Here is a 15862-nt window from a genome sequence, read left to right as displayed (position 1 = left end):
AATAAAGGCAGGTAGAGTCAGGACCAGGACGAGGACTCTTAGAGGTGAGCAAGCTGGGTTTCTATCCCAGGTGCTACCATTTACTAACAGTGTGGGGACCTTGGGCATAATCTTTATTTCACTGCTCTGAGTCTTGTCCACGGATTTTGTTTCTTTTTCTTCATCATGATAAGTTTACTCTTTAATCCTCATCCCTTATTTTACCCAGCCCCCATCCCCACCACTCTATTTAACCATCATTTTGTTCTCTATAGTTAAAAGTCTGTTTCTTGGTTTGCTTCTTTTCCCACTTTGCTCATGTTTGGTATCTTAAATTCCATATATGCGTGAGATCACATGGTATTTGTCTTTCTCTGACTTATTTCACTTAGCATTATACACTGTAGCTCTATCCATATTGTTGCAAATGGCAAGATTTCATTCTTTTTTTATGGCTGAATATTCGTGTGTGTGTGTGTGTGTGTGTCTGTGTGTCTGTGTGTGTGTACCGTATCTTCTTTGTCCATTCACATGTAGATGGATGCTTGGGTTGCCTCTAATTTACTAGTTGTCATATTACTTGCTGAATATGAAGGTGTGGTTTTATCTTCTTACAGAAGTTTTCCAAGTGTTCTTTAACAGTGATGTAAAAAGTCAAGGATGTTTCTAGACTCCAACAGCTCATTTAACCCATCTTTCACAGCCATTGCGGTGGGTTGCAGTTTGGCTACTCACCTGTGGACCCTGCAAACATCCACATGCCCAGGGAGGTTCTGAGCCAGAAGCTTTTGTTGGGACTTGGCCATCTGTTGCTTCCAGTAGTCTGTGGGTGATGGCACTATGCGGCTTTGTGGCTCATAAACCTTTAATGCACTTCTAATAATTTTAGGAAATCAAGAGGATTTTTCTTTTTGATTTGGAGGAATATATATAAATGTATTTTTTAAAATAGATATGTTTTTTAACATTAAGTGTCCACTTACTCATTAGTTGGAATTTTAAACTGAAGTCGGGAGTAGGTTCATGGTGCCAGAGAGTTAGAATCAGAAGTTCTGATTGAAGACATAATATGGTTATTAAATGGCACACTGGAAAATTTTAATTTACCTAGGAATCCTATAGTATACCATTCTTAATCTCATGTTACGATACAAAAATTATTGTATGTTTTTCTAGTAGTTATTTCCAGTTCTCAGATTCACTTTCTTGCTCCTTTAGTAACGCATCCTTCATGCTTCTAGTTTAAACATGTAAAAATATATAATAATTACAGAGGTCCTGCTGTACAAGCCACCAAGGCAGCTGCTGGTACCAAGAAATATGATCTCAGTAAATGGAAATATGCAGAACTACGTGATACCATCAATACTTCTTGTGGTAAGTGTATGGAGAAACTGAAAAATTGGAAAGCTCCATGGCTAACAGGTAATAAGTAAATACTTAGACTGGAGCAAATTTTTTTTTCTTTTCTGGCATAGAAATTAATATAAGCTATTGTCTTTGTTAGTCTCACCTTGAAATAGAGACCTAGTTTACTCACAAAGCTAAAAGAAAGACTTTAACTAAATTCATTTTGCCTGTCTCCTATATAGGTCTAAGAAGAAAAACAGAAATTATGATTTGGGCTGTATTAATGATTGCCTTCTAATGATACTCGTGATACTTAAATACCCATGTGTCAGAGTCTTGGCCTATGTATGCAAAGTAAAAAGACAATGCAGTCCTTTCTTTTTAAAGTTATTTTTCTTCAAACAGAACAGTAAAATACTCTATCCAAATGATTCCACATAATTGTGTTCTTGTATAAATCATAGTGTTTGAGTTTAGGATGCTATGCCTATGAACTCGGGTGCCATAAGCGTACAGAACTTGCTATGTTTTCTTCCTCTTCAATGAGCTTTTATGCATAATTACAAACAAAACTCTGTTGCATGTAAATATAGCTTGCATTTGAGCACAGTGACTCTGACTTTGGACAAGTGACTTACCCTCTCTGATTCAGGCTCACTTATAAAAGACCTATTTAGTCCAGCGAGCGTTCTTGTATAGAGCAAATGGTAATAGTAATAATGCATAAGAAAATGCTCTGTAAATGGAAAATATAATATTACCATAAAATGCTCATCTTTATCAATAATATGCTTACTTTTGATTTTGTACTAATAATTTAAAAACAAAAAATGTATTTTATTTTATGTGTAAATATATATGTTTATGCCACAGAATAATTATGTTAGACAACTAAATTAGGATACTAATTCCTTTTTTGGTGTGTGTGGGGGGCTTTTTCTATATAATCCATAGATATTGAGCTCCTGGCAGCTTGCAGAGAAGAATTTCACAGAAGACTTAAAGTGTATCATGCTTGGAAATCCAAGAATAAGAAGAGAAATACTGAAACAGAGCAACGGGCTCCAAAGTCTGTTACTGATTATGGTAAAAACAAATCTGTACTTTTAAATGTTCCAGAGTATCTGTATATAAATGTATGTAACTATACATAAGACATTTGGTAAAATGTACTATACAGATTTTCTTGTACTGTGCAGCTGTGAACTACTGAGCCTAACACAACCACAATGACTTATCTTTCATAGCATTATTTCTATTAATATGTCTTTAAAGTCATGTTTATTAAGAAGTATTTGAATTAACTTGTTAATACAAATTCTGGAGGTAAGAATATTCTTGTCTATACTGAAGAAGTTGTACAGTAATATTGTAAATATGTATTTTTTCCAAACATACATATATATATGTGTATATATATATATGTATATATATATACCTGCAGAATGATTACACGTGGAAATGTAAAGAGTTTCCATTTTTAAATGTCTTTATTTAAAAAGTATGCTCCTAATACTTGATAGTATAGTTTTGCAATCCATGAATCCAAGTTGGCTTAGAAAATGAACTCTGTTCTATTTTGCCTCCCTCACTATCTTCCAAGTAAATAAAAGAAAGCAATGTTTGATGAAAGTCATTTAAGTGGCAGAATTTTAGTATTTCTAAGTTGTTGCAAAGAATAGATTGAGTAAAGGAAGTATTGTTAATTAGAGAGATGTTAGTGCTAGTGATTGCTCAGGGGTTATCATCGGTCAGAATACAATGCTCTGGAAGGACAAAGAGAGAGAACCCAGAACTAAGAAATGGCAGTTTGAAAGCCCTCTACACATGATATTCTTGTGACCACCACTCGCTTCTTTAACTTATAGATTTATCTCTGGGAATTGAATATAACAGAATGATTCCATTACCTGTTCACTGTCTGCACTAAGTTTCTAATCACAGTTTCTTTTGTTTTCTAAAATTGTAAATAGGCTATTCCATTTAGGTATAATCTTTTTAGCTGTCATGTTCTAATTATGGCCTTCAGCTGATTGGTGTTCATTATGGGTTTTTTTCCCCCAAAATTTATACACTTGAATGATTGTACTTCTTAAAACAAGAAAAGTAATGTTTTAGTATAGGGTACTCTTACGCACACACATATATTTAATTTTTTTCACTTTTATTTATTTTTGAGAGACAGAGACAGAGCATTAATGGAGGAGGAGCAGAGAGAGAGGGAGATACAGAATCTGAAGCAGGCTCAAGGCTCTGAGCTGTCAGCACAAAGCCCAGTATGGGGCTTGAACCCATGAAGTGTGAGATCATGACCTAAACTGAAGTTGGACACTTAACCAACTAAGCCACCCAGATGCCTCAGGGCACATATATTTTTAATGAACACATAAAGTGTTTATACACTTTGAACACAAAAAAGTTTATATTTTTAAAACAAACTTTGGTACTGTACTCATTCAGCTTTGCCCCTAAAGGGGTAAATGATACGTGGTTTACCTTGTGTGAACACACCTTACTGAGTATGTTCTTACAGTTTCCATTCATAATATACTATTTGGAAGAACAATAGAGTAGATTAAGAAAATCTCCCGAGAGTCTCATCTAGATATATGAACAAATTTAGGAATTTTATGTGAACACACACTCCACATGTATGTAGCCTTCATAGAATTTGATTATGGGATATTTTCAGGATAAAATGTAACTTCTACTCTGAAAAGTACTTACTGCTCTCTTTATTTTTTTCCCATGTAAAATACATTCTGACACAGGAGTACAGTGAAAAGAAGGTGAGGTGTACTAAGATACTTTAACAGGTCTGTTGAGAAAATTCTCTACCTAGGTAATTTCCTATAGGGGTAGCTAATAAACCTTTAAAAGGAACTACTGTATAGTTTAATATTTACAAAGAATAAGAATTCCTTAATTTGAGAAAGAAAAGTGACAACTAATTAACAAACATATAAGTAGCTATTACTTAAGGCTAATACTTGACAGATCATGATAAAGTCTTATAACTGGGAGCAGAGAGCATCAGACCCTCCTCCTGGGTGCTGTATTGAGTGAGCATATTCTCATCATCACATTTACTACAGAAAGAGATTTCCAGAAAGTAATTCTTGGGGCCATGACAAATTACTGGGTAATGATTCAAAATATTTATTTGCTTAAGAGAGTGACTTTGGAGAGTAGTTTTATCTCATAGTTACTAAAATAAAAATTGCATGAGTTTAAGATTGAGGAAATTGAAAGAAATTATAACGTACTAAGTGTGCATAAACATGGCAGTGCTTTTTCACTAAGGCATATATTTTTTGATGAATTTAGAAGTTTTTTATTTCTAAAAAATTCAGGTAATGCTTTGAAGGTACTATAATGTCTGTTATTGAGTCATTGTATGGGATTTTTGTTTGAATATTACTGTATCCCAAAATTACAAATGAAATACATATATTTTTAAATTTAGATCCTCTTTATATGTCCATCAAGCAGAATTTCCTAACATATTATCAGAATAGCTTTTTTTAAAATCAGAAAGCAGCATATACTTGTAGGTAATTATGAGAATATTTGTCTGTGGATAGGATATTTACTTATGAGTCACCTCTGCGATTGATGGGAAGGCTTTTAAATGAGAAGAATGCTCATTTAACAGTTTTGCCACTTTTATGTTTTCTTCAATGTAAAATATTTATTCACAGATTTTGCACCATTTTTGAACAATTCACGTAAGTCAATGGATGATAACTTATGAGCTAACTGGAAGATGGGTTAAAAATACTTTATAAAATACTAACTTCTGTTAAACTTTGTTTTGCTACAATTTTAAGTGGAGTTGTAGTACGTTAGTGTTGTTTTGGCCATACCAAGATATTTAATTTGAGATAATGCTTTCATTTGGATCACTCCAAAATATATATGCAGAACAAAATTAGTCTGTTGTTTTATGAAATTGCTGTCTTTAATATAAATAGTACTTTAAGCTGTGAATATGCACAGTTCTTATTGTAGCAAAACTCAATAAGCAGCTGATTATTTTAGAATTAAGACTAACTTTAGGTGCTGGTTTCAAACACTGTTATAACGAGTATCAACATCTCGATCTAAAGACATCTGGATTTGTGTGATAATGTACACGGGTTTAACAGGATGCCTCCTAAGAGAAGGAGGAGATTATTCTGTGACTTGTATAGTGTCCTATGGTGCACATTTTTGATCATTTAAAAGCTTTGAGTCATCTTAGCATAGAGTAAATTTTTTTTGCAGTCAGTTGAGCAATAGTGATTTGGATATAATGCCATATTTGTTTGCCCATTTGTTGGACCTGATTTTTTTTAAGTACTTCTAGTAATTTATAGGGCCACATTTAAAACATTTCATGTTTTAAAGATGACACAATTGGATGTGAAAAAATAGTTGTTTATTAGTTTGAAACTTAAAAAAAATGTTTATTTTGAGAAAAAGAGAGGGCAGGTGGGGAGGGGCAGAGAGAGAGACCCAAGAAGGCTCTGTGATGTCTGTGTAGAGCCCACCTCAGGGCACTCAATCCCATGAATCGCAGGGTCATGAGCTGAGCTGAAATCAAGAGTTGGGTGCTTAACCAACTGAGCCACCCAGATGCCCCTAAGTTTCAGACTTTTAACATCTGTATATTTGTACTTTTCGAGATGAATATTTTTGGAAATTAAGGCTTCCTTAATGCAATGTTCAGTTCTCAACATTAGTTAAAACCAACAACAAAAAAAATATCAAAGAGTTTTCCTTGGATTTCTAAATTTTACCCAATATATTAAGGTACAGGAGGCTGCTATTTTAAAAGAAAAACGCAGGTTAATTTAACAAGTGGCCGTCAGTACCATAGTAAGTTCTCTATCAGTTGGGTATTCTAAGTTACTGCTTAGGATAGAGGGAAAGGTTTTTTTCTTATGCTTTTAAAATTTCTTCATTTGGGGTTAGTATATTTTCTGCAAAGTATGCAATTTTTAAAAGTTAAAATGAAAACACTAAACTGTAAGTAGTTTGGAGGGACAAAGACTAAATAAGCTCATCTCTGTGAACATGCTGCAGGTGGTGCATCTCTTTAGAGTCACTAACAAAACTGGGCTTCTGTGTCATTCTTTCCGGGGCATGTGCAGCTTTGCTAATTGCTTTTTTCCTTTCCCTGGTTTGCACAGAAATAAACTCAGCTGCTATAAAGCTTTTGCTATCAGTGTTAAAGATAGAATAAGAGTATTTTCATCCTTTCAATATTTGGAAATTCTTACAAAAGCTGTGTGGCATTCTTGGCTTATACATATTCTATAATTTTTCATTGACATACTTAATTTCAGTGAGGTTCTTAATTGAGCTGCAGTAAATGGCTGGTCTACTTTTAAAGTTGTGAGTAAAAAGCATATTAAACAGACTTTCTAAAATTATGCTGCTGAAACTGCAAAATTATTGCCCAGGGAAATGTTTGTAGATAAAATAAAAACCTGACTGTTTAGTAATGAAAATTGAGCAAGGGGAAAAAATTTGAGTCCTATGTCCAATACTAGTAGAAAAGCAAGGGTTTTTCTTTTTTTATGATAAAAAGAACCCCATATTATATACTTTCCACTTATTTCAGTGGATTTTATTCCAAGAGAAATAGGATTTCAGAGTAAATAATTATCTCTGAGAGAAAGTTCATGCTTATTGTTAACAGCATTTTTTTGTTGTCATAAAGTTGTCTATTAGTGGTAGTAGGAAAACACCTGTTCTGGTCATTTTAAATCCCAGAATCAGTTGGCAAAAGAGCAAACTTGTGTCTTCCACTTTTCTGAGGACATAGTACTTAAATTGGCAAATATCTGTAATTCTTCACATTTGTGAAATTATTCATTTGTTTTATCACAGATAGTCTCATGAAAGTTACTCTGTAGCCTTCAACTTTGAACTGTTTGGAGGAATAATATAAATCGTAGCAAATAATACTAGTTTGCTTTTCTTATTTTAGGTTGATACAGACATTTCTGGGGATCTACTTGGGCTTGTTTGTTGTTGGTTTTAAGGGGGGAGGAGAGATAGAGAGAGAGTACTTGCAATGTTAAGGAACATCTTTAGGGAAAGAAAATTCTAAGAGAGCACACTCTACATTTTATTCATTTATAAGCAATTGATACTTACATTTCTTTTAAATTTACAGTTAGCAACCCCTCTTCTCTTAAAAAAATGTGTGGTACATTTTAAGATTAAAGGCTGCTTGCATTATCCCCTGGGCTGCTGGTGTAACTTCCCTGGCTTGTTCTTTGTAGCAGCTCAGCAGAACCCAGCGTCTCAGCCTCCTTCCAGGCAGCAGGAGATAGAAATGAACCGACAGCAGCGCTTCTTCCGCATCCCATTCATCCGGCCTGCCGACCAGTACAAAGACCCGCAGAATAAGAAAAAAGGCTGGTGGTACGCGCACTTTGATGGCCCGTGGATTGCCCGGCAGATGGAACTCCATCCTGACAAGCCACCCATCCTGCTTGTGGCTGGTGTGTATGATTCATGTGGAAAAGAAAAAAAAAAAACCTTATATAAAAGCAAAAAGGGATTATAAACCCTCTGAATGAAATTGTCTAATATATAATATGAATAATTCATTAAATTTCAGGATTGAGGGATGGAATTTCGCAGTTAAATCAGACTTCCAGTTAATTGAGCATTAATTTATTTATGATGTGAAATTGGATTAATTCTGTCCTCGTAGAACACATAGAAACTTGTCTGTGTCCTAAGAACCTTTTCATTGGTATTTAATTATATCAGTTGATTTATAATTGTTGAAAGAAATGTAGAATTTTTATTAAGCTTGATAACTTGTTGATCGACTGCAGCATTAGTATTTTCTGAAAGGGTCCTTGGTGGAGGTGAATTTATTAAGCAGATTTCTGTCTTAGAGGAAGAACATAAAGTTTTAAAAGTTCTTAAATCTGCGAGAATTGGAAACTCCGGTATAAAGTTTATAATAAGTGTCTCTGAAGAGTTAATTCCCTGATGTCTCACCCGTGCAGGGAAGGATGACATGGAGATGTGTGAGCTGAATCTCGAAGAGACAGGCCTGACTCGAAAGCGTGGTGCTGAGATTTTGCCAAGACAGTTTGAAGAAATTTGGGAACGCTGTGGAGGCATCCAGTACCTCCAGAATGCAATTGAGAGCAAACAGGCTAGGCCCACGTATGCCACGGCCATGCTGCAGAATCTGTTAAAGTAGATGGTGCACCTGACCTTACAGCTGGGAGCTGTGCGGGGCGCTAAGTAGGGTGTGTGCCCCCAAGATTTGACCTTTCTGTGACCAGGTTAGAACTGCTTATACAAAGTGAACAGATTTTATTAATCATGGGCTTTTTGTTAATTTAAGGTAAATTATGGTAGTGAACTTGGGACCTAAAAATTGTTTTCCTGTATCCAGCTCTAACTGTTAAACCTCTCCTCATTCTAATACTGCTTAACATTTGGACAGATTCTAACTTTCTCATTCTTTGCCAACAGACTACTTGAAGTCCATTGTAATTGTTCTCTAGAAAAGGAAATTTTTTTAAAAACTTAACTCACTTTTCAAGGATGGCACAGAACCATATAACTGGAATAATGAAACTTTAGCTTAAATTTTCTGATGAAAATTAAGGCACTTAATCAAGGCACTGATGTTTTGATCTGAAATGCTATGTACTTTTTTAATTCACTTTTTCAGAAATTGATGGATATTTCCAATGAAGGTGGAATTTTTTTTCCCACCTCCTTTGTGGTGTGGCTTAGTTGGAGTAAAGCAGTTCACCTGAACCTCTAGAATTCTAGAAAAGAGCGTGAATGTATTTGATGTACTCTGCGATAAAGAAGGTACTCACAGATTTATTGTTCTTTTCTATCACGTTTTGTTGCTATGGAAGAATATTTTCTTATAGTCCATAGACAAATAAAGGAAATTCAGGCCATTTCAATGCTTAAAAGTTTTGAGATAACTTATTTCATTTAGAAAAGGAAATAGGTTTTTGGTGGCAGTGTGGCTTAACTGGACTGAATTCATATAATTCTTTCAACTTCATCTCAGTTGCAATTTTTGTATCAGAATCTTGTCCAAGTTGTTTCATACTATTTAAGCTAGTGTTCTGTTTCAAAATATCTTTGTTTTTGAAAAATTCCTAGTGTCTTTTTTGGCCTTGAGATTTTGGTAATTGTAGAGCTGTTTTATAAGCTTTATAATTCAAAAGCCCAGTGCTTAGTAATTGCTTATTTCATGTAACTGATAATTTAATTTTTTTCCTTGTGTGTTTTGATCAAATGTCAGCAGTTTCAAACTTAATATTTATGACTTCATATTAGGAATTTGGAGACAAAAGTACATCATGGAGTTATGCTGATATAATCCTAATGAGTCTTGTTTGTATTTTAGAATAAAGTTAGAAAAATCAAAGTAGTCTCTGTACTTTTTCCCCTGATTTTTAAAGACCCTAACCTTTGAAATGATTTTCAGTGATTTTTTTTTTTTCCTAGAAAGAGTACCTCAGTCAGGAAGATATTTCCCAGCTGATTAGATTAGTGCTTGTGAGCCACAGACACTGTTTTCAGAATTGCTTCTCTCATAATATGTGTCTTGGTACAGAAATATTTATTTATTATGATACTGTGCAAATGATTTTCTCCTGTTGAAGAAATTAAGTGGTCCTACCTGTGCTGTTGAGAATGTGAATAGGATTATCTTTTGACGGCTGTATTACTGTGGCGATGCACCCACCCTTGGGTCATTTGGTCCCTGTGATTGGTGACAGAAGGTCTGGTGACTGAAAATAAACGACCTGTTCTCTCTCTTCTCATCACTTGCCTTTAATTGGTGTTTTTATTTGTATAGGATAGTGAATGATAAGCTTAACTAGTAGCAAATAAAGTCCTTGAAGAAAATTTAATAACCAAATTGATTTTTAATGACCTATCACTTTAGTACTTTTTTCAAAAGTAGTTTTATGTATCTTCTAGATACATTTAAGCACTAGATGGAAAACCCATCAAACAGGTTAAAATTACTGCAATGGGAGAACTTAATGTTCTGAAGAATTTGTAAGACATTTATCACAGCAAAGCATTGTCCCAAGTCTTATGTTTTTTATTTTAACAGCTAATAAAATTACAGTTTTAAGCCATTTTGTTGCTAATTATGTCATACAGCTGTCCTAGAACTTATCTATTTAAAGTAGTCTCCTGAGTTAATTTTGGCTACCAGGAGAATTGCCCTAATTCAGATAGACTTAAAGTAACCTACATAAAATAGATGCGCATGTGCGCGCACGCGCACACACACACACACGTCCCTTTACTAGAAAAATTTAGGACCCGATCAGCCTTTCAGGGTACTAGCAGAAACAGTGTTCTAAAAGATGTGGATATAGCTGCTTTACAGTGTTCACAGTCAAACCCATAAATGTTGTGTGAGAACTATAGGAATCAAGTCAATTTGTATTTAATGTCGTAATTGAGATTTAAAATTTGAAATTTAAACCAGTGTATTGAATATTAAGAACTAATCTTAATGTTTTTCTTACTCAGTACATGTTCCTTCCTTAGTGTATAGGTTACAAAAGTAGATATACATAAAATATTAAGAATGAAAGGAAAAATTCAGTTCAATTATAATGTAATTCCTAATTCCACTAACACATTTAAGATATGTATTATGAGCTGTTGGTAGGCACTGAGAGAAAGTTTCTTTAATACACACTTGTCAAGAGAACAATGAATTTTCTTAGTTGCAAAGTTGAGTAGATGGCACCTTCTCAGAGGATTATGTGAGGAAAAAATAAAATAATGCACGTAGGAGTACAAGCCTACACAGGAGACATTCTATTGTAATTTACATTCTGCTTCCTATAATGTATTTTTAATAGGTCATTCTTTCCTGTAACACAGTGAACACTTTTGTTTTGCAAACAACAAAGAAATTAGAATCTTACATGGAAAATCGGTAGGTGGTATTTGTGGAAGCTTGGCTAGAGAATAGAAACAGGCAAGAATAATAATGAGGATTAATTATAGAGCTTTATTAATTGGATTTAAAAAATAATTTCATTCACAGGTTATTACTATGGTTCTCAGGGGACCCAGATACATAGCTCTTTGGTTTCTTTTCGTAAAGGACCATAAGAGTACTTGGCTAAGTAGAATAAATATTTACTGAATGAATCAGTCCGTTAGTACAATCAGTTAGTACAATGTTAGTGGTAGATCTACCTCCTTTTACGGAGGAGGTAAAAGAGATTGACAAGGATCAAGTAATTTAGTTCTAGACCATGAAAGAGATAGAAATGCTTTTGCTCCAATCGTGGAAAGAAAACAAAACTGTTCAGAGTAGCCCCTGTAGATTTACAGAGGCTATTCATTTGTCATTCCACATCTCCAGAAAGTGTGACATATTCTATGTTTCATTACCAGAAATAACAAGTATTGAGAGTTTATTTCTCCCAGAAGATAAACTAACAAGGGAGGAGAGGGCAGGAGATACTAAAAATGAGAATAAGGACGAGTCGAGGGGAACAGTTGCAACAATAAGGAAAGAGAGGGGCAGTGCTAGAAGAGAAATAAATGGGTCTATCCCTGAAGACTCTACTTCCCCAGGCTGGAAAACACATACATTTCAGGTGACAAAGCACTCCTAGATCTTTGCTGAGTTTTAGAATGAGTTGTATGTAATACAGAAGCACAACCTGTGGTTGTTAAAACTTGGATCCCAATAGACCTGGTGTATAAATTCTTAGCATATGGAAATGGCACCGCCATGCTGGAGAAGACCAGCAGTGAGTAGACATTCTGTGTGTGAGCCTCATGGAGGGAGAGAGTTGGGGAGACTTGGAGAGGTAGAGTCTACCCATGTCAGGCCCAGATCATTGAATACAGTTAGGTTCAATTCACATCAATGTATTCTTCCTTTCCCATCACTAACTTAATCGATGAAGTAAATTTGATGGTCAGACTTTCAAGATATCTTTCAAAAGATAATCAGGGGAAAATGTACATGAGAATGAGAATCTTTAATCCTAATTTGTATCTATGCAGAGTCTCACCTTCAAACCTCGGATTGGCTTATTGCCATTTTCTTTTCACTTTTCAAAGTCCATCTAATAGCACCTGTTGCTTAATTTTCCCTCATTTCCTTAAAAATGTATATCTGATTCTTTCCTAAAATACTGATGTACTGGAAATAGAAATAATAAATTCCATCTATGTAGAACTTCCTCTTGCATCTTGTGCTTTTAATGCAGTTACAGGGTGTTAAAAACAATTGTAAACATTACATTTGTTGCCCCACATCTCAGATTGAATAAATTGGAGAAGTCTGGGGTCCTGAGCTGGAACCCCTTTGCTAAGTGGCTGTGGGAAGAGGCAGTGGAACTCAGGTGACTAGAATAACCTTGAGTTTTGGCCCCAAACTTTTATGCATTTCCCATCCAGGGAATAAACCGGACTATATGTGACCTGCAGCTACTCACATTGACTATGATGTCGTTTTGGGGTGATGTGGGATTCATGGGGTCTGGAGCCAGTGGCCAAGAAAGAATTCTTGAAGACGTCTTTGGTGCAAAAGAGGTGATTTTACTAAACCATGGGGCAGGAAGAGCTGCGTGGGGTCATAACAGGTAACTCATTATATACCCTCAGGTTGGGAGGGGGTCAGGGACAGAATAAATCTCTAAGGAATTTTGGAAGCAAGGTTTCCAGGACCTTGAGGGGCTAGCTTTTGCCAGGGAAACACCTTTTATTACCATTTAATAAAACCTCAGTCATGAGACCCTTCAGGTGTGTACCGGGGGGGCTTGGACTAAGATTGCCAGCATACATCTTGGAGCAGTTGAGATAAAGGAAGTAGACTTACAGGATCCTCGAGGTTGGGATAATGTTAAACCAAGATTCCCTTTTGCCCCCAGCAAAGTATCATTGAGGCAGCTGAGCTCCTAGAGGGAGGTCACTCTGCCTGTTTAAAGGACTTGTCAATGGGCTGTAGGCAGTAAGGGAATTTAGTTTTTCATTCACCTTAGTTTCCACATTACCGTGGCAAGCACTTAAACCCTCTCCTTTGTTCTTGGGTAGCTGAGAGTGTCCGAGGAATATCACCCGTATTCCACCTGGGAGTGTTAGCCTGTATTTTGCCATCAGCTTGCCCCACGCTCCCTCATCAACTAGATTAGGAAAACCCAAATCTTGGCTATCTTTCCCCAGGCCCTTACCAATCTGTTTGTGACATGACACAGGAGGTGAAACCTAGGGATCCAAAGAAGAGGCCATCTTGCTGAGACTTTGAATGTAGATAGTTTCCACAGGCTACTGTTTGCCCCTCATCTGGAACCTAATGATCCAGGTGGGGCTTCTGAGAGTACAGGCCAACAGCTCTTCTCTGGCTGGTTGGAACAGACCAATCTGAAAAGTGGGTGATCCAACGAGTGAGAGGCACTGGCTTCTAAGCAGGACCCTTTTAACAGGAGGGAGTGTTCACCTACTTCTCTTTCCCCATCAAAAACTACATTCCTTACTATAGTTAGAGCACAACTGAAATGTAGAGGTTGTAGAGGGCGCATTACGAGGAGATGATAGTGTTTGAGTTTAATTTTTTCTCTTGATGGAGTTGTTTTCATGTGCTTCGGTTGGCCTATCATGCTTCTAACAACCATGTTTTCTTTTGGGTTCCAGAGATGAGTGAGTGAGTACGTACATCTCGTACCATCATTCTTTGTGGTACTTGATCACCATCTCACAGGTTGAATTCCTTATGCCATATCCCAGCTCCTCACTTAGGGGACAATTGGGGTGGGAATAGGGTTGAAAGCCATGCATTTCTGAGGCCAACAGGAGTGAATTTTCAAGGGTTTGTAACCAGGAGGGGATACCACTTCCCAAAAGATTATGTCTTTATTAGGAAATACTTTGTTTTTATTCTTGAAGTTTTATTACTAAAATGTTGCCATCGGTGTTGAATATTTTCTCATGTTTTGGTAGCATTAAAATCATGCTTAATCATTTGTCATAATCCATGTAGCAAATCTAGGGAATAGTTAGTAAAACACAGATCCTTTTTATTATAAATCTATGAATATGGTGCTTACATTTTATTGAAATTAAGGTTTTGCAGCAAATATATTGGTAGTAGAACATTTGAAACAGATACAGATAAATCATTTTTCATTACGTAGCACATTAAAAAACTGGCTGAACTGGATTACCCTGATGCCAGTCTACCCATGCACACAGCAAAGTTAGTGTCAAGAAGTATTCAATAGAATTATTATAGGAAGACATAGTCCCTCTGTGGTGGAATGTAAGTATTGGTTATGTCACAAAGTACAATGTAATTTTTTCCCCCAACATAGTGTCTTCCTTTAAAATAGCTTTATGCAGGGGGGCGCCTGGGTGGCTCAGTCGGTTGAGCGTCCAACTCTTGGTTTTGGCCCTGGTCATGATCTCGTGGTTTTCTGGGTTCGGGCCCTGCATTGGAATCTGTGCTGACAGCATGGAGCCTGCTGAGGATTCTCTGTCTTCTTCTCTCTCTCTGCCCCTCCCCCATTGGGGCGGTCTCTGTCTCTCTCAAAAATAAGCTTAAAAAAGAAAAACCAGCTTTATCAGGTAACAAGAAAAGTTAGATTTCCCATAGTATATATGTCTGAACCCCAGTTCATTTTTCTATTAAAGGAACAATTCAGAAATTATTGGCAGCAAAACGATCTACTCTGTAAGCACTAATTTCTTGTAAAACTAATGCGCTGAAGAACTGAAGGTGTGTGCACGTATGTGTGTGTGTGTGCACGTGCGTGTTACACTGAAGTGAGGAGCATATATAGCCTCACCACTGTTTACATACTGGATACATTCATGTTTCAGAGAGACCTGCATCTCCTTGTGCGCATGTCCTGAATGTGCACTGTAACACATGAAGAGCTTTGTTTCAACCTCCCCAAACAACAGGTAGTTGCACTTGTAAATGATCTGGCAGTACTATTTTGAGGGCAGCTAGAAGCAAATCTGGTTTGCTGTCACCTTGACTATCGGTCAGTGATTGTGCTTTGCGTTTTGACAAAAAACATCTTTTTACTGCAGAATGTACCAGTCCTCAAGTTCACAATTCTTCTCTATTTGAAACATGGTGTGTGTGCTGGTTCTCAGTGTTGACTATATGACTGGATTCAGATGACCAGTAAATATGCTTGCCTATGTTTTCAGAATTTTAACAGAGTGGATACAGTTTTCCTTGAAAAAGCAATCTATTTCTCTTGAGACAGATTAAATTATAATCTGTATATTTTTAGCTTTTAATTTCCTTCCCAGTCTTGATAGTTAAATTCTTCATATCCTTCAGCCAGTAATTCAGAATTTCTTTTCCTGATTATCTGGAAGAGAAATAGTTTTAAGAGGTTAAGAAATGTCATCTGAGGCCAAATCAATATTTCATTCCAATATCACCTCTGCTGGTTTTGAAAGAATATACTTGCCATTTAGGATATCTTCTTTGAAAGGTTTGGGGATGCCATCCAAAATATTCCTAACTTTATAACAT

The 15862-nt window shown here is 36.0% G+C and overlaps 2 protein-coding genes across 4 annotated transcripts in view; one reads left to right on the top strand and one right to left on the bottom strand.

The window, feature by feature from the left end:
• MYO6 (myosin VI) overlaps positions 1 to 12550 on the top strand; it is a 142696-nt gene extending 130146 nt beyond the window's left edge. For 2 of the 3 annotated variants that reach the window (XM_077770167.1, XM_077770175.1), the window contains exons 29-33: positions 1253 to 1356; positions 2284 to 2415; positions 5031 to 5057; positions 7605 to 7826; positions 8346 to 12550. In XM_077770167.1, coding sequence (XP_077626293.1) covers positions 1253 to 1356; positions 2284 to 2415; positions 5031 to 5057; positions 7605 to 7826; positions 8346 to 8545 — 685 coding nt within the window. In that variant the 3' untranslated portion in view covers positions 8546 to 12550. The remainder of the gene's footprint in view (positions 1 to 1252; positions 1357 to 2283; positions 2416 to 5030; positions 5058 to 7604; positions 7827 to 8345) is intronic. The other variant, XM_077770181.1, reaches the window with a different exon arrangement.
• A 1644-nt stretch (positions 12551 to 14194) lies between these two features.
• Positions 14195 to 15862, bottom strand: part of IMPG1 (interphotoreceptor matrix proteoglycan 1) — a 109052-nt gene continuing 107384 nt past the window's right edge. The window contains exon 16 of the mRNA XM_077770166.1: positions 14195 to 15695. Within this exon, the coding sequence (XP_077626292.1) occupies positions 15618 to 15695 (78 nt within the window). The 3' untranslated portion in view covers positions 14195 to 15617. The remainder of the gene's footprint in view (positions 15696 to 15862) is intronic.

This window comes from Crocuta crocuta, unplaced genomic scaffold (genome assembly GCF_008692635.1).
Source record: "Crocuta crocuta isolate KB4526 unplaced genomic scaffold, BGI_CrCroc_1.0 scaffold270, whole genome shotgun sequence".
NCBI lineage: Eukaryota > Metazoa > Chordata > Mammalia > Carnivora > Hyaenidae > Crocuta > Crocuta crocuta.
This window is presented reverse-complemented; position numbering and strand designations above follow the sequence as displayed.